We start from the raw sequence: 19,295 nt of genomic DNA on the forward strand, positions 1-19,295 counted from the left end.
TAGCCCGGGGACTGCCTGTATTACGATTGTATAGGACTCTGGTGAAACTGCACTTAGAAAGTTGTATGCAAATTCTGCTTTCCTACTCCAGGAAGGATATACTTACAGTAGAGTGTGTGCAGCAAGGGTTCACTAGCAAGAAAGTATGCAGTGAAGACTCAGAAGACCAGCTCCTGGGATGGCAGATTTGCAATAGAAAGAGCTATCAAGCAGAATTGGACTTATAGTCTCTTACATTCAAAAAAATGAGAGGAGATCTCATTGAAACATACTAGATTCTTGAGGGCTTGACAGGGTTGATGTAGGGTTAAAGTTTCCGCTGGAATGCTTAGAACCAGGAATCATAGTTTAAAAATAAGAGGTTGACTGCTCAGGACAGAGATAAGATTTCTTTTCCTAGAAGGTGGTGAACCTGTGGTGGTTCAGTCATTGTGTATACTTAAGACAAAAAATTGCTCCATAATTGATACTATTAAAGGCTAAGTGATTAGTAAGGGAAAGTGGTGCTGAGGCAAAAGATGGTGGGAAGAGCATAGGCTACTCAATAGGCTACTCCTGCTTACATCCCTTCTTCATAGAGTTTCCTCTGATGATTGAGACTGCCTAAACAACATTATATCTCATGGGTTATCAGAAACACTTTGAATGAAATAAGTGAAAAATAATTTAGTGAGTGATTACATACTTGACATAGTGATGCAGCAATATCTTGTACTTAGATAGGGCCTGTTACGCAGAAATCATCCCAAGATTCCTCACAGGAATTCTATGAGACAATGTATGATTCCAGGTCATATCAGAATACTTAGTCATGGATAATGCAACACACATAAAATGCTGGTGGAACTCAGCAGGCGGGGCAGCATCTATGGAAAAGAGTACGGTTGATGATTCGGGCCGAGACCCTTCATCAGGACCTTCAGCGTCCTGAAGAAGGGTCTTGGCCTGAAACATCGACTGTTTACTCTTTTCCATAGATGCTGCCCCGCCTGCTGAGTTCCTCCAGCACTTAGTGTGTTTTGTTTGTGACTTAGTCATAGATATAGGTTTTAAGAAATACCTTAATGAAGGTTAGAAATAGGAATGCCATGGAGTCAGAGTTACACAGCATGGAAAACAGCTCTATGGCTCAACTCATTCATATCAACCAAGATGTCTGTTTGAGCTTGTCTCATATGCCTGCATTTGGCCGATATCTGTCTAAACCTTTTCTATCCATGTACCTGTCTAAATGTCTTTGAAACGCTGTAACTGTACCTACCTCTACAGCTTTCTCTAGCATCTCGTTCGATATCCCACCACCCTCTGTGTAGAAAGTTTCCTTTCTCATTCCTTTTAAATCTTTCTCCTCTCATCTTAAATCTACGTCCTCTAGTTTTAGACTCCCGTACCCTGGGAAAAAGACTGTAGCCATTTACAATTCTTTCTTCAGTCTCCTGTGCTCTAGGGGAAGAAGTTCCATTCTACCCAGCCCCTCCTTATAACTCAAGCCCTTCAGTCCCCTAACATCTTTATGAATCTATTCTGCCTGAGAGGGTTCATGAAAGGAATTTCAGAGTTGAGGACCCCGTGTTTTGTACAGTTTAAAATATAGCACTAAACAGTTAAGATCTAATAGGTCATACATCTTAGGACAATTGAAAAATTACCAATTCTGCTTCATTCCACCAGAACCAGATATTTATTTATTTAGATATTATGCATGAGACAGGTCTTTTGAGCCGTGCCACCAGCAACCCATCAATTTAGCCCTAGACTAATCATGGGACAATTTACAATGACCAATTAATCTACTAACCAGTATGTCTTTGACTGTGGGAGGAAACTGGAGCACCCAGAGGAAACCTATGTATTTGCGGGGAGGACGTACAAACTTCTTACAGACCACGTTGGAATTGAACTCCAATCTCTGATACCACAAGCTGTAATAGCATCACGTTAACCATGGTGCCCAAGAGCAAACATCCTTCATGTTGAGACATACATTCTAGATTAAGACATCCAATGCTCTGCTTTGTAAGGCTTTGTGTTACCGAGTGAACTGATTACAGGAAATCTGTTCTATAAACATTATTTAATTTTCCATGGTAAAAAAATTGAAGATTATATACAATTCCATTGGGGTGAGGCAGTCTCACCGATTCACTGGGGATGAAATCATTGAACAGTTACTTTCCACTCAGTGGATTTTCTCCAGCAACCAAACAACTGACTTGATTTGGAAAGGGTGAAGTTTCACAGAGATTACAAGATAGTTGAAATTCTGAAGCAGCAGATTTTGTACAAAATTTTAGTAACTTAATTTGACAGGCATTTAAGATTTGATTGCCATGAGCAAAGGCATTTCCAAAGGATTTTTAAAAAAGTATTTAAAACATAAGCCCTATAAGAACTCATGACTACTGAAAACACAGAATACTGTACAGGTACTGTAACTCCTGTGATACAAAGGAAATTGCACTTCAGGATGAGAAGCAACATTATTTGTGTTAAGAACCAAGAACCATGTGCACAAAAATAGGTCCATCGGTTCATCTCATTCATTCCAACCAAGTTGTTTTCTAGACCTTATCTCATTTGTTTGCATTTGGCCCACAGCCAACTATTCCTATCCATGTACCTGCCTCTAGCACTTCCTTTGGTAGCTTGTTCCAAATATCCACTGCGCTGTGTAGAAACACTTGCTTTTCAGGTCCTATTTAAATCTTTCCCTCTCACCTTCAACCTGTGCCCTCTAATTTTAGCCTCTCTAATCCTAGGGAAAAAAGACTAACAATCAGTCTTAACTTAGCCCCTTGTGACTTTATAAACCTCTTTAAGGTAACCTCTCAGCCTCCTTCACTTCCGGAAAACTGGACTACCCTCATTACTCAATCCTGCAGTCAATACATAAAAGCATGTAGACATGGTCAAGAGGTTCAATTGTTGTTCAGACCAAGTAGCAGAATGGAGAAGAATTGTGGTCCAAGTAACTTTGACCATGGAATGATTGTTGGTGCCAGGCGGGGTGATTGAGCACTTCAGAAACTGCTGTCTTCCTGGGGTTTTCCTGCTCAACAGTCAGTTCTATGGGCAAAAACGCCTTGGTAGTGAGTGAGTTCAGAGGAAAATGACCACACTGGTTCAGCTGACAGGAAGACAACAGTAATTCAAACAACTACACGTTACAACAATGGTGTGCAGAAGAGCACACATGTTGAAGCTTGAAGTGAATGAGCTACAGCAGCAGAAGACTATGGGCATACACAGCGGTCGTTTTATTAGGTACAGGCTGTACATAATAAAGTGGCCACTGAGAGTATGCACTGTATCCCAAGGCCTCTACTGTTCTACAGCTCTCCCTGGGGCCCTGTCATTCACTGTATCTGTTCTGCCCCAATTTAACATCCAAAAATGCATCACTTTGCATTTGTCAGAGTTAAATTCCATCTGCCATGCCTTCAATGACATTTCATATTTGTGAAGAATATGCAGTTCACTGAATTTCACACGTGGGTGGTTATACATCAGCATGAAATGCAACAGCTTTGTTGGCAGAAAATTAATTCTTCTTTCCTGCTGAATCCATTCCCTATAAATAGCACTGCAATTGCTGTGCCTACCTGCCCTCTGTTGTAACCAACAGCATTTAAAACAGTTGATAAATGGCTTGCATTGTGTGCAAGGGAGTAAGTAATCAACTGATACAGCCGTGACAGCTTCTCCCAACCACTATCACTATTCCTCTGCAGTAAGCACAGAGAGAACAACTGTAACTTAGTATAAATACACTCAGTGCCCACTTTTTTTATGTACAGGAGTGGAACCTGGTGTGGTCTTTGGCTGCTATAGCCCATCCAGTTCAAGGTTCGACATGTGTGTCAAATGGCTCCAATTTAATATCAGAGAATGTATACAGTATACAAACTAAAATTTTTACTCTTCACAGACATCGATGAAAAAGAGAACCCCAAAGAATGAACAGAAAAACGTTAGAATCCCAAAGCTCTCCCCTCCCCTCCCATGCACAAGCAGCAGTAAAGCATCAACTCCCCCCTCCCCCACCCATTCAGCTGAAAATGTCAGCACCCACCACCTACCAAGCAACAGCAAAACTCCCAAAGGGAGACCATGATCTACAGTCAACAAAAACTATCGTTTACTTGACAGTTCCACATGTCACTCTCTCTCTCTCTCTCTCTCTCACTAAACAGGGAGAGAGAGGTGTCACCCATTTCACAGCATGGGGGAGACTAACAAACAGTTGTTGTTACGGCATTACAATCTGCTATGTCGCTTTTTATTCTGAGATTCTCCGACTCAGGAATCGGCAGCAAACTCTCCCCACCATCGAGAGAAAGAGAAACGCTCTCTACACACCACTGTTGCAATGCATGGCTATTTGAGTTACTGTCACCTTCTTCTCAGCTTCAAACAGTTTGGCCATTCTCCTCTGATCTCTCTCATTAATAAGGCGTTTTCACCCACAGAACAGCCACTTACCGGATTTTTGTTTTGACTTTTGTTCATTCTCTGTAAACTCTATAGAGACTTGTGCATAAAAATCCCAGATCAGCAGTTTCTAAGACACTCAAACCACCCCATCTGGCACCAACAATCATTCCACAGTCAAAATCACTTAGATCCCATTTCTTCACCTTTCTGATGTTTGGTCTAAATACCAACTGAGCCTCTTGACCGTGTCTGCATGCCTTTATGCACTGAGTTGCTGCCACATGATTGTGGCACTGAGACTGTGAGTGCATGAGAGTGTGAGTGCGAGTGTGGGTGTACATACATATATAATTCTCTGTAGCAGCCAGTAGTGCAGTGTTTCAATGAAGTGTGAGAATTACACTTATTCTGCCAGTGACTCTGCAGGAATATATGCACTTTACACAAGTTCTGAAAGCATTTTCTTCATCAATTAAAATAGTTCTCCCTTAAATAATTCTATGTCAGCACCAAAGATCAGTAAAACAATTATGTAACTTACATAACCAAATACTCTTGTTCACTTGCTCTGTCCAGCAAGCTCTCACATTTCCTGCATTCATAGTGCACTGTTTTACAGCTTGAATAGTAAGGAGGATGACATATTTGTATTTTATATTTATGCCTTTAAGATAAAAAAGAAAATTTTGGCAACCAAGTTGGAATTTATTTTTTCTCTTCTTTACATGGAAGACCTGTCTGCATTATTAATGTTGGTAATAGTTTAGCATTAGTATTTTGATTATATAAACTTGCATTTATTCTCACTAGGCACAAGACGCATAAATACAGCCTCCCTATTGGTAATACTTTTATAGGAGATTGGAACATGATGCTCTTCCAGCCCGTCGAGCTGTATCATCCACCAACTCATCTGTTTAACCCTAGCCTAATCACAGGGCCATTTACAATGACCAATTAACCTATTAACTGGTATGCCTTTGGACTGTTGGAGGAAACTTCAGCAGCCAGAAAAAACCCATGTGGTTCACAGGGAGAAATGGACAAACTCTTTAGAGATGGTGGCAGAATTGAACTCCAAGCTGTGTGGGGTTAACCACTACACTACCATGTACTGGATTCAGGCCAACTGGTAGCCCCTTTAATGTTCTAGTCTACAAGCAATGTCTGGTACCAAATACTTCCAATTCAAATATGTATCTCTAGTCTAGATTGGTTTATACCTTTTTTGTGGCTCAGTATAATGAAGCTCAAGACTAAGTACATGATTGTGGCTGTTTTAGTATCTCAAGACACACCACCTCAATACTAGCAAATAATAACAACTGGCTGGAGTTCATTCATCACTACTAACTCATTTCTCCTATGTGTTCACCTGCTATAGATATAACTAGAGCAACTGTTCCTCCCAAACTGCTCCCCATCCGTGAGTGCTGGGGCTGCAGGACTGTTTGTGTGGGCAGGTGGGAAGGAGGAAAGGGCCTTGTTTTACGGTAATTGTTTTGTTTCTTTTTGTGTTCTGTCTTGTTCTGCTGAACATTGTAGGCATGCTATGGTGCACTGAAATATGTGGCAACACTTGCAGCTGTCTCAAGAACATCCTTAGGCTGTGTTGGTTGTTAATGCCAATGACAGATTTCACTGTATGTTTCGATGTACTTGTGATACATAAATAAACCCGAATCTGGGTCAAGTGGCTTGTTAGGTCATTTAGGAAATCAATAATGGCAGATTTTGTCCCCAAAGGACATTAGTAAAACCAGTGGATGTTTATAGAAATATTTAATTACATGAATTCAAATGTTTCAATTTTTGAGATGGTCTTACATGAATTTGAATCCTATAAGATATAGGAGCAGAATGTAGGCCATTTGGCCTTTCAAGTCTGCTCCACCATTTCATCATGGCTGATCCAATTTTCCTCTCAACTCCAATCTCTTGTCTTCTCTCCATATCCCTTCATCTCTGGCCAATCAAGGTTCTATCAACCTCTGCCTTAAAGATACTTAAAGACTTGGTCTCCACAACTGCCTGTGGTAAAGGATTGGACAGATTTACCAATCTCTGGCTAAAGAAATTCCAGCTTATCTCTGTTCTAAAAGAATGCCCCTCTACTCTGAGGCTGTCCCCTCTGGTCTTAAGACTCTCCCACCATAGGAAATATCCTCCCTACATCCACTCTATCAATACCTTTCACCATTCGATAGGTTTCAATGAGGTCACCCCTCATTCATCTGAATTCTAGTGAACACAGGCCCCAAGCCACCTAATGTTCTTCATATGACAAGCCATTCAATCTTGGAATCATTTTTGTGAATCTCCTTTGAACCTCCTCTTTCAGCACATCTGTTCTAAGATAAGAGGCCCAAAACTGCTCACAATACCCCACGTGAGACCTTACCAGTGCTTTATAAGTCTCAACAGTACATCTTTACTTTTATATTCCAGTCCACTTGAAATGAATGCATTTGCTTTTGTGGCGGCTGCAATTACCAGCTGCACCATCATCCAGGCATATTAAAGTGTCCTGTAGCTGACCGTCCTCCTCTCCACAGCCTTAAACTGCACATTAACCTTGAGGGAATCCTGCACAAGGCCTCCCAAGTCTCTTTGCACTTCAGTTTTTTCATTTTTTCTCTCCATTTCGAAAATAGTCAACCCTTAGTCAGCTTGTCTACTATTTCCTTGTCCTCCTATATCTCTCCAAGAACTGTCCAAATCTCTCATGCCTAGCCCAATAACAACCATTTTGCTGCTTATAATTACCGAGGAAGGAGTGGGGGATGAACATGGAGTTGACCCCTAGTTCAGAGAAGGGTTTTGATGCTGTTTTTCTCTACAATCCTCGGTTTGGACTGCAAACAGACAATATTGTTTAAGATGATGAAAAGGATTTGGGCTAATGGCTAGTTATTCACTCAAGGCTGTATCAGAACTAAACTCAATGTTGGTTCTACTCAAGGTCCAAATTCAGAATCAGAATCAGGTTTAATATTACTGGTATGTGTTGTGAAATGTGTTGTCTTTGCAGCAGTACAATGCAATACATAATAATAGAAAAAATGTGAATTACAGTAAATATATAAATAAGTAGTGCAAACATTGAAATAAAAAAAAGTAGTGAGGTACTGTTCATGAGTTCAATGTCCATCTAGAAATCATATGGTAGAGGGAAAGAAGCTGCTCCTGAATTGTTGAGTGTGTGCCTTCAGGCTTCTGTAGCTCCTTCCAGAAGGTAGCAATGAGAACAAGGCATGACCTGGGTGATGGGGGTCATTAATGATGGATGCCACCCTTTTGAGGCACTGCTCCTTGAAGATGTCCTGAATACTACGGAGGCTAATGCCCATGATGGAACTGACTAAGTTTGCAACTCTCTGCAGCTTATTTGAATCCTGAGGAGTAGCCCGTCCCACCCCCAGACATTGATGCAGCCAGCTAGAATGCTGTCCATGGTACATCTGTAGGAATTTGCAAGAGTCTTTGACAACATACCACATTTCCTCAAACTTTCAGCAAAATTAAGCAAATACTATATTGTTGTTGTTCTTTAGGTCCCCACCTCCATTATTTGGATATGAGACTCCATCCCAAGATCAGTAGTAGCTTAATGAGCAGTAAATAACAAATCTGATTTTGATGGCTTAACATAACAGTAAGCACAGCTTTCACCTTACAGTACTCCTGAAGCACTAGGAAAATACAGAACAGATGAACTTGTTAGCTTATCCTGCCAATTTCCTCTGCATTGCAGGGAAGGGTATGCGCTGCACTCAATGTTTTCCAGCCTGAAAGAATATTCTATATGAATAATGTTGTTCTATTCTGCAGTGCATCAGCACACCAATGTGTTGTGCCACAATGCCACCCAGAGGATTGCAGACTCTAGTGAAACATCATTGAGGGAAATACTTAATCTCTATTTACACCCAAACTAATTTCATTATGTGCCACAATGGGGTTTTTATACTTTCATAGATTTGTTCACATGCTGGTAAACCTTACCAGGATCTGAATCCAAAAGCTGAACAACTTAAAACTTTCAGCAGCTATGAGTTGGCACATTCCTGATCGTACAAGTTGTTGAAGGACCCCTGCTTAACTGAGGGGTTGTCTATTAAGCTGCTGGTGACAAGCTCTGTATATTCTTTAGGACTTCTAAAACAAATCTGCTCCTGAGAAATGAAAACTTGATATCTGAACATAAATAATGTAAGGAAGATATATAGCTAATAGAGTTAGAGAGTCATAGAATAATACAGCACAGAAACAGGACCTTCAGCTAATCTAGTCAATCCCAAACTATTATTCAGCCCAGTCCCATTGACCTGCCCCTGGAACATATCCCTCCATACACCTCACATCCATGTACCTATCCAAATTTCTCTTAAATGTTGAAATCAAATGTGCATCCATCATTCCTGCTGGCAGCTCGTTCCACTTTATGAGTGAAGAAGTTCACCTTTCAGGCTTCCCTTAAAGATTTTACTTTTCACTCTTAGCCTACGACCTCTAGTTCTAGTCTTGCCCTACCTCGATGGAAAAAGCTGCTTGCATTTACTCTATCTATACCCCTCATGCTGTTAACAACAAACATTTTTAAAGGATATCAAACATGTTTAAAGTGAGTGAAGCGAAGAGCTTTCCTATTCAGATTGAAAGCATTGTCCAATAAACTGCAGGAAGTTGCTACTGTAAATTCAATAACTGCAGATACAGCTATAAAAATAAGGTAGGATTTTCTAATCTTTTAACAAGTCTCTACACTTCAGCAGAATGGCACATTCAAATTCCCTCACATATTTTGACCACAAAGTGGGATTATCGTACGAGTCCAATGACCTTATTGCGAACTCAATACAACAATGGAACTGATCTATTATTTTGCTTCTTTATTGTGTTCTTTATGCACATTGTGCTTTTCTTATGTTGCATCAGATTCAGAGTAACAATCATTTCATTCTCCTTTATATTCGTGTACTGAAGAATGACAATAAACATAGAAAATAGGTGCAGGAGTAGGCCATTCGGCCCTTCGAGTCTGCACCACCATTCAGTATGATCATGGCTGATCATCCAACTCAGAAACCTGTACCTGCCTTCTCGCCACACCCCCGATCCCTTTAGCCACAAGGGCCATATCTAACTCCCTCTTAAATATAGCCAATGAACTGGCCTCAACTGTTTCCTGTGGCAGGGAATTCCACAGATTCACCACTCTCTGTGTGAAGAAGTTTCTCCTCAAATCGGTCCTAAAAGGCTTCCCCTTTATCCTTAAACTGTGACCCCTCGTTCTGGACTTCCCCAGCTTCGGGAACAATCTTCCTGCATCTAGCCCAGGGGTGGGCAAACTTTTTGACTTGTGGGCCACAAAGGGTTCTAAAATTTGACAGGGGGGCCAGACCAGGAGCAGATGGACGGAGTGTTTTGATAATACACCTCATAAGAGAAAATAAAATATCATGGGATATGTAGAAAACATGTGCTTTAATTTCAATTGAAAATGAACAAATGCATTACAACAAAATATCTGTCTTTGAAGTCCCATGGTATTTAACTATTTATTGAAATGACTTTTAAAACACTGAAAATTAAATGAATACAGCTTTTTTTAATAGTAACAGTTATTATTTTAAAGCACTGAAAATTCTGTTATCCTTCAAGATATTATCATCATCACTCTCCTCCTGACTGTCTTTATTTCAAAAACGGTAGGAGGTGCAGGTCTACTTGTCTTGCTCCTTCTTATTCAATTGTCCCCTGTGCCAAAACTCAACAACGACCAGCACAAGGACAGAACAGTGACAGCGCGCCAGTATGCGGAGCACGTTATTTGATCTGGAGCGCATTTTTTATTTTGAGAACGTACGTGCACCTGCGCACTACTCATGTCCATCACTTAACAGAAATTACATGTAACATGTACGGCTTATTGAAAAAAATATTTTCAAATGCATTTTTTACATAACACAACGAAGAAACTTATTTTTAATTTCAGTGGGAACAGTGTTGTTGGTCTCCCTTTTTAGCCAGCGCATCAAAGTCTGGATTTAGTTTTGTTGTGGCGATTCTCAGGATGGATCTGAGGTGTTGGTCAGTTAACTTGGATCTGTGGCTGGCTTTGTTGATGTTCATGACGCTGAACGCCTGTTCACACAAATAGGTCAAGCCGAACAATGCCAGCATCTTCTGTGTCGTCCTCCGGAGGTTTGGAAACACCTCTTTACCAAGTGAAGCATAAAAGTCATTCAGTTTAAGAGAGTTGAACTTCTCTTTTAAGACGGGGTCAGACTGAAGGTCGATCAGTTCCAGCTGTAGCTCCTCTGGTGCTGTTTCAGGATCTTGTGACAGGGGACAGGCCACCAACTGAAGTGACTTGTCAATTTTTTCAAAATCAGAAAAGCGACGGCAGAATTCTCTGTGCAGCGCATCCAGTAACTCGCTGTATTTTTTCACATTTGCGCCGGCCTCTTCCAGCGTGGCTAGTGTGGGAAAATGAGTGAATAACTTATTCAAAATTTGCCTGGAGAAAAAAGCCAGCTTGGATTTAAAGGCTTTCACGTTTGTGTACATGTCATGCACAAACTGATCCTTCCCCTGTAGCTTCACGTTCAGTTCATTCATGTGTGAAAATATATCCACAGCAAACGCAAAGTCACAAAGCCAGCTCTTGTTGCTCAGCTCAGGAAATTCACCGGCCTTCCTCAGTAACTCCAAAAATGCACCGATCTCCTCTTTGAGCTCCCATACTCGTTGAAACACTTTGCCCAAACTTAACCAGTGGACACGGGAGTGATAAAGTAGGTCCTGGTGATCCGCATCAGTTTCCTCCAGGAACGTGATGAACTGATGGTGCTGAAGTCCCCTTGCACGGATAAAGTTGACAAGTTTTACGACAGGATTCACAACATGATTCAGCTGTAATACCGATTTACATAGAGATTCCTGGTGGATGATGCAGTGAAGGAAAATAACATCCTGGTCAGGATTTTCATCTTTCACTTTATTCTGTATTCTCCTCAGCAGGCTGACATTTTTCCCTGTCAAGTTAGGAGATCCATCTGTGGTGACGTTGATAAGTTTACTCCAAGGGAGCTTCATATTTTCGATGACAGCAGACACCCGGTCATAAGTCCTCTCCCCGTGTTTTTCCTTTCAGAGACTCCATTGTCAAAAACTCCTCCGTTATTTCAAAAGTATTGTTAATTCCTCGGATAAAAATGAGGAGCTGAGCAGTGTCTTTTACATCGTTGCTTTCATCCAGTGCTAATGAATATAACGTGAATGACTCTGCCTTTTTATTTAAGTCGCTGGTTATATCTTCATCTATCAGTTCCACACGGCGAGTCACTGTCCTGCGTGATAAACTGATTTTTTCAAATTTGTCTTTGCTCTCCGGACACAATACACCTGCTGTCTCCACCATACATTCTTTTAAAAACTCACCTTCAGACAGAGGCTTGCTGGCCTTTGCTAATTTGAATGACAGTATAAAACTCGCCTTGGTACTTGACTCATGAATGGCAGTTTGACGGTGAAAAAAATTTTGTTCAGCCTGTAAATTAGCTGCCAACCTCTGAGCATTATCTTCCCGTTCTTTCGTTGACTGGTTGCTAGCATAGTTGGCATGTTTTGTGGCAAAGTGACGGCTGATATTATATTCTTTAAAAACCGCCACAGTCTCTTGGCATATCAGGCATACAGCAGTTGATCGGTGTTCGGTAAAAAGATATTTAGTTGTCCACTCCTTATTAAACACCCAACATTCTCTATCCACTTTTCTTTTCTTAGCTCCACTCATCTTTACAGAAGGGGTGAGAGGTCAAAGAGTAAAGCGCAAATGTGGAATAATACGCTGCACCTCAACAAAGGTCAATGTATATAGAGTGCGTCATCTATTGGGAAAATGCCAGAATTGCGGGGAAAAAACGTTAACAAGGTTTATTAATATAATTTCATCAAGTTCTGTGGGCCGGATTAAAAAGCTTAACGGGCCGCATATGGCCCCCGGGCCGTAGTTTGCCCATGCGTGATCTAGCCTGTCCAATCCCTTTAGAATTTTATAAGTTTCAATAAGATCCCCCCTCAATCTTCTAAATTCTAGCGAGTATAAGCCCAGTCGATCCAGTCTTTCTTCATATGAAAGTCCTGCCATCCCAGGAATCAATCAATAATCTGGAATCAATCAAACAACCTGGAATCTTGAAATTGGCAAGGCAGTAAAATCAAACAAGGATAGGAGGTCATATGTTTCAAAGTATACTCATTATTGAAGTATGTATACAGTATACAACCTTATAGGCAGCCACAAAACAAAGGAACACAATAGAACTCGTTCAAAGAAAAAGCCCACACAAGACCATCAAACACCCAATGTGCGAGAAGAAAGAGCAACTTGCGCAAATAATAAAAAGTAAACAATAACATTAACCACAGAGTCACCAAAAGTGAGTCCTCAGTGCTGTGCTGATGGTTGCAGGCCACAGCTCCAGTCAGTTCAGCACTGAAGCACTCCAATCAAATTGTGCAGATAGTAAAGAAATAAACAAAACACAAGGAACATGAACTGCTGAGTCCCCAGTAGTGAGTCTACAACCATGGAGCACATTCGGCACTGAGGCAAGCCCATCCAGTAGCCTGAAGTTTGTAGGGCAACAGCCACTTTTGAATCCAATGGCATGAGACCCTGCACTTTCCACCCGCCAGCAGTGGGGAGAGAAACTAGTCAAACGCAGGTAGACTGAGCTGAACACTACAAGTTTTCCACTCTTGTCCTCGATGATTTTATTCTTACTCGATGCTTTAATTGGCATGAAGCAATGGAGTTGACCATAGGCTTGTGTTTCGCCATTTGGAATTGACATAAAATCTCATCCACACCAAGTTCCCCAGGAGATTGCAGAAGTGCCAGATTGTTTGGTCATCCCACAAAATTACATTCTTAAAAGGGAAAATCAATTGCAGCTCAGAAGCAGTAGTAGTATATTTAGAAGAAGAGTATCCAGTAGTTTTGTAAATTGTCTGCAAGATGTCACCGTTGGTCACTGGTGCCATCTTGCCAGAAGGTGTTTATAGGCCATGGTGTTATGCCAGCACCTTGGCACAGCTATTCAACTAATCCAGCTTTTTTATTTTAGAACTAATTATAGGACCAAACATTAGGTGGATCATTTTCAGTAAGACAGAGTTAACTGCAAGAATTCAGTTCACCAGTAGATATAATGTAAGGATTAGTGTTTGTACCAGGGCTACTTGTAACCAATATCAATGAAAGAAATGGTTAACAAGTGCATCATATCCAGATTTAAAAAAAAACATGAAATTCTGGTTCTTTGGTTTGTGCAAGAGTCCATTCAATATTAAAACTCTGCAATACCCAACTATCACCAATAGAAGCCCTCAGTGGCTAAGAATATTATGCATTAAATTCTACTGGCTTAGATTCCAGCAACTCAATTTGCTACAATTGTCTCACAATATGAATACTTTGTCAGTATGATGAGGGCCTGGTCCTGACTAAATTAATCTGAATCTCAACTTTTTGTACAGGTGTTTAAAGCTGGATTTCTACACAAATGTTTGCTGCAATCGCCTAAAAGAGAATAGTCTCTTGCAGTTGTGTCCTTACCCTGATCAATTGGGTGCTGTGGAAGTTGGCTAAGCTGGCTGTTCACTACTCCGGCGTATGTTCGTAGAAAAGCCTCTTCACTTGGAGTTAGCTGTTAAAAAAAAGATTCCCTGTTTTATTTACCAGCACTGTGGCATTGAAATACCATTAAAATATCATTTTCTTAAGCAATGAGCTTTAAGTCACATAAAGAGATTTTGTACTGGCATTAAAATTCCAAAGTTAATTGCACAATAATTACAGGTTAACAATCTAAAAGGGATCAACAAATCTTATCAGTTAGGCGCGTATCATTCTGTTGAAGTAAAAGTTTTAAAACAGAACTTTGATGCAGAAGTGACATTACAGATAAGACACATGTTGCTGGTTTATCCTGACACTTAATGCAATTTATTTATTTATTTATTTATTTATTTATTTATATAGCAGGAAGGAACCGCCAAAGTGGAGCATTATTCCTCTGGATTAAAACTCAACTCCTCTTTCCATGCTATGATTTCCTTTTTGGACAGCAACTCTCCCGCTTATGAAACAGATAGATAAGACAGAGGCATGAAAGTTGTTTCCATTGTTAAGTGAGACCAGGAATAGCCTAAAGATTTAGGACAAAGATGAGGAGAAACTGCTTTTCCCAGAGAGCAGTGAACTTGTGGAATTCTCTGCCCAGGGAAGCAGTAGAGGCTATAATCATTAAATATGATATGTACAGTACTGTGCAAAAATGTGCAAAAGTCATAAATAGCTATCTACCTAGTGTGCCTAAGACTGCGTTTGGTAATGTTAAGAGGAGAGTGAATTTGTAAAACTGGCAGGAGCAAAAGGTGTTGGGGTTGGTGAGGGTGGATTACACTGCAGGAAGGGTGTGGGACAGGTGGCAGAAGGGTGCAGACACACCCAGCCTTGAGACACTAGTCTGAGTCATTTGATTCAAAACAATTGATTTAATGATCACTACAGAATGTCTCTCTGATGCTTCCCACATCCTCCCTTCTTCCTTCCCCTTTTCCCAACTATGATTCCCCTCTCTCTGTCCCCTTCCCAGTCTCAGTCCACAATAGAGACTCTGAATTTCAGGAGCTTCTTAAGAATAAACATCTTTTCTGTTGCACACAGTTCAACTACATTTTAAATACGCTAGTAGAATATTTCTGTGTGCATATAAAAAGAAATCAAAACTGTACAAATCGTAAACGTAAGAAATTCTGCAGATGCTAGAAATCCAGAGCAACACACAAAATGCTGGAGGAACTCAGCAGGAAGCATCTATAGAAAAGAGTAAACAGTTGATGTTTTAGGCCAAGAACCTTGTTCAGTGCTGAAAAGGAAGGGGGGAGACACCTGAATAAAAAGGTGGGGGGGGGGGGAGGGGAAGGAGGAGGAGGATCAACTAGAAGGTGATAGGTGAAGCCATGTGAATGGGAAAGGTAAAGGACTGGAAAAGTAGAAATCTAAAAGGAGAGGAGAGTGGACCATAGGAGAAGGGGAAAGTGGAGAGCCACCAGGGGTAAATGATAGGCAAGTGAGAAGAGATAAAGATGACAGAGGGACAGAGTGGGGAATAAGAGGGGTGAGGGAAGTTCTTTTTTACTGGAAGGAGAAATCAATATTCATGCCATCATGTTGGGGGCTACTCAAATGGAATAGAAGGAGTTGCTCCTCCACCCTGAGGGTGGCCTTATCGTGGCACATGGACTGATATGTTGGAATGGGAATTGTCAATAAAATGTTTGGCCACGGGAAGATCTGCTTTTGGCAGATGGAGTGGAGGTGCTCGATGAAGCAGACGACCAATTTACCACAGGTCTCACAAACGTAGAGGAGGCCACAGCGGACACAATAGAAGGCCCCAGCAGATTCGCAGGTGAAGTGTTGTCTCACCTGGAAGGACTGTTTGGGGCCATGAATAGAAGTGAGGGAGGAGATGAATGGGCTGCTTGCAGGGAGGGATGAATGGACAAGGGAATGTCACTTGTCCAATAGTCCCTGCCCACTAATCTCCCCATTAGTTCATACTTATAAAGTAATCTACTAATTTCACTTCACACTTTTGAAGAGATTTGCTGGAGAAGATTCAAGGCAGTATTATTCAAGGTTGGAAAGACTAATTCTCAACAAATGTCAATAAAACCTGGTTATTTTGACATATTGCGATTTGACCCAGCTTTTGGTCAACTGCACTCATATATAAATCTATGGCTTATGTCAACATTTATTTGATAATAATACAATGAAGCAGCTTGAAATGTTTTGCTACATTAAAAATATTTTAAGTTTGTGCTGTTTCAGGCCACAAGGTAAGGTTTGAGCCATATTACATTTTGGAGACTTAAAGCTGTTGATTGTCACACTTGCCACAGTAACAGACATTTTATAACTATATTAAAAAAGGATATACAAAATTAATAGAATATTTAATTTATGCTTTCTGCAAGACTACTTAAGGATTTGGGAACTAAACTGGCATGAAAAATTATTCATGGTCTAGCACTTCTGAATGTGGCTTTAAAAATCTTATTTCAACAGGGGTTAATTTTTTGAATGGCATTATTATACTTTAGCGATATGTTATTGTGCTTTAGAAATCTGTACAGGAAGTTCCACTCTGATCTATAAACCCCCGCAGGAAAACAGCACAATTAAGAATTCAGAAGAGACATGGTGATGACTACCACAGCTGTTGCAATATTTTCTACAACACAGCCGCTATTGCAAGCACATATGTGTCGTTCTGTATCCTAGCCGAACTGTATTTAATTTCACGTTCCAACAGTAACTATGCGTTACAGCAGCACGGTGACATCCCTAATATGTAACCTTGGGAGAAAAATAAATAGAAACAATTTTTATATATTGAAAACCCCAAGATCTGAGCATTCAGTCCTGGTTTAAGTAGATCTCAAGCAGGGGGGCAGAGGACACTGGTTTTTCACTTCTTTGATGGAGATAGGGGCAGAATCAGACAAGGTCAGTCAATAATATGAATCAAGCAGAAACATTCACAAGTTTGTACAGGATGTTATTAGGCTTGGCTTTCACATATGGAATGACCCTCTCCCCCACAACAGATTCAAGAAGCTTTTCAGTTAGCTGGAGAACAATATCCCAGTACACACAATAGAATTACAGAGCACCAGGGATGGGAGGAAATCAGGTTTCTGTAAACCATACATCTGAACAATATCAGTTTCATTGTGGTTCACACAATGAAAAATTGCTCAAAATACACTTTCAGACCTTCGGTATCGTCCATGTTGAAATTATTGCTTCTCAATGATGTTAACCCACCAATACTCCCACGGTAGTGAATGGGGCAATACAGTATCATAGCAGTTAGCACAATGCTATTAACAGTGCCAGCGACCTGGGTTCAATTCCTGCCATGTTGAGTGCATAGCATTGTCAGTATCCACCCATTCACCACATACCCACAACCTTGTCCAATCATCAACCTTGCCCTATTCTCCAGTTACTACCCATCCCCACAAATTAATCAATAAGGATGCCGCTTCAATGGCTGATACAATTCCTAATGTTGTTTCAATAACTTCTCCTGGAGTATACAGGTTTCCCCTGCTATCTGAAGGTAAAGCGTTCCTATGAAACCGTTTGTAAGCCGAAATGTCATAAAGCAAAGTGCAATTACCATTAATTTATGTGGGAAAATTTTTGAGCTTTCCCAGACCCAAAAAATAACCTACCAAATAACACATAAAACCTAAAATAACATGAACATATAGTAAAAGCAGGAATGATATGATAAATATACAGCCTACATAAAGTAGTAATATTGTATGTACGGTGCAGTTTCACTTATCAAAATCGGGAAGACAGTGAGCCAAAATCGATTTGGAGACAAAAAAAAAATCGGCACGTACACACATGTGCACGTACTCACCTACGCACGTACACACATGCGCACACAACTGCCCGCACAAGGCTTCACAGTCATGGTAGTCTTTCTCGGGGTAAACACACGTATAAAGTGGGTGTCTTTTTTTTTGTAAAAGCAAAATTCCTCTTTGGTTAGTGAAAACAGGTACTATTGTAGGTCTTTCCTAACAGCAAGCTGTTGTAAAGTGAATGTTCGAAAAACGGGGGCCACCTGTATTAGGTTTCAGTGCACAAAACTTTAGGTGATTTTTAACAAGTCAATTGTTTGCCATATATACAATTTTATTTTCAGCCCAGGTATAAGAGTTCAGATACACAAAAAAAAAAGTTAACAGCCAGGCTGAACTATCGAAACATTGCTCCAAATTTTTCTGCCTACGACTAACTTATTTTCTGATTTTAGCTATCATCAAAATTGCCAATTTTATACTTGGTAGTTGCTTAGTTAGAAATAACTGGCTAAAAACATGCCCCATTAATGTTGGTCAACACTTGTAACTTTTCTGCCCTTGTCCCTAGAACCTCAGAAGGACAATTCATCTAAAAAAGCAATAAAAAAGATTTAAATGTGCTCAGTGGTGGGTAGGGCTTTACCCAAGATAGACTAAGGTTGTATCCACTACTTTTGTAGGCTTTTCTGTTCAAGGGAATTGTTGCTTCCATACCAGGCAGTGATGTATTCAGTTAATATATTCTCCACCACTCATCTATATTAGTTTGTTAAACTTTCAGATGACATGCCGAATCTTCACAACTTCTAAGTAAGTAGAGGCACTACTGTCCTTTCTTTGTAATGGCTGGAACAGATCCCCTCAAATGATAACACCAAGGAATTTAAAGTCACTGACTCTCTCCACCTCTGAACCCCTGATGTGGACTGGTTCCCTTCTCCTGAACTGAATAATCAGCTCCTTGGTCTTGCTGACATTGAGTGACAGATTGATGTTGTGGCACCACTTACCTAGATTTTCACGATTCCTCCTATATGCTAATTCATCACTACCCTTGATTCAACTAATGACAGTGTTGCTGTCAACAAACTTAAATACGGCATTGGAGCTGTGCTTAGCCTCACAGTCATTAGTATAAAATGAGTAGAGCAGACAGCTTCTGACATACTCAAACCAATCTGGCACCAAAAATCATTCCACACTCTAAGTCACTTCACATTTCTTCCCCATTCTGATGTTTGGTCTGAACAGCATCCTAACTGATTGCATCACAACCTGGTGTGAAAACACAATGCCTGCCCAAGAATGGCATAGTCTACAGAGAGTGGTGGATCAGTCCAGTCCATTACAAGGAAAGCCCTCCCCACCACTGAACACGTAACAAGATGTGC

At 40.5% G+C, this 19,295-nt stretch overlaps 1 protein-coding gene across 2 annotated transcripts in view; it reads right to left on the minus strand.

Moving 5' to 3' along the window:
• ctnnbip1 (catenin, beta interacting protein 1) overlaps positions 1–19,295 on the minus strand; it is an 85,823-nt gene that overhangs the window by 22,940 nt on the left and 43,588 nt on the right. For both annotated transcript variants that reach the window (XM_073032247.1, XM_073032246.1), the window contains exon 3: positions 14,063–14,153. In XM_073032247.1, the coding sequence (XP_072888348.1) occupies positions 14,063–14,153 (91 nt within the window). The remainder of the gene's footprint in view (positions 1–14,062; positions 14,154–19,295) is intronic.

This window comes from Hemitrygon akajei, chromosome 29 (genome assembly GCF_048418815.1).
Source record: "Hemitrygon akajei chromosome 29, sHemAka1.3, whole genome shotgun sequence".
In the NCBI taxonomy this organism is placed as follows: domain Eukaryota; kingdom Metazoa; phylum Chordata; class Chondrichthyes; order Myliobatiformes; family Dasyatidae; genus Hemitrygon; species Hemitrygon akajei.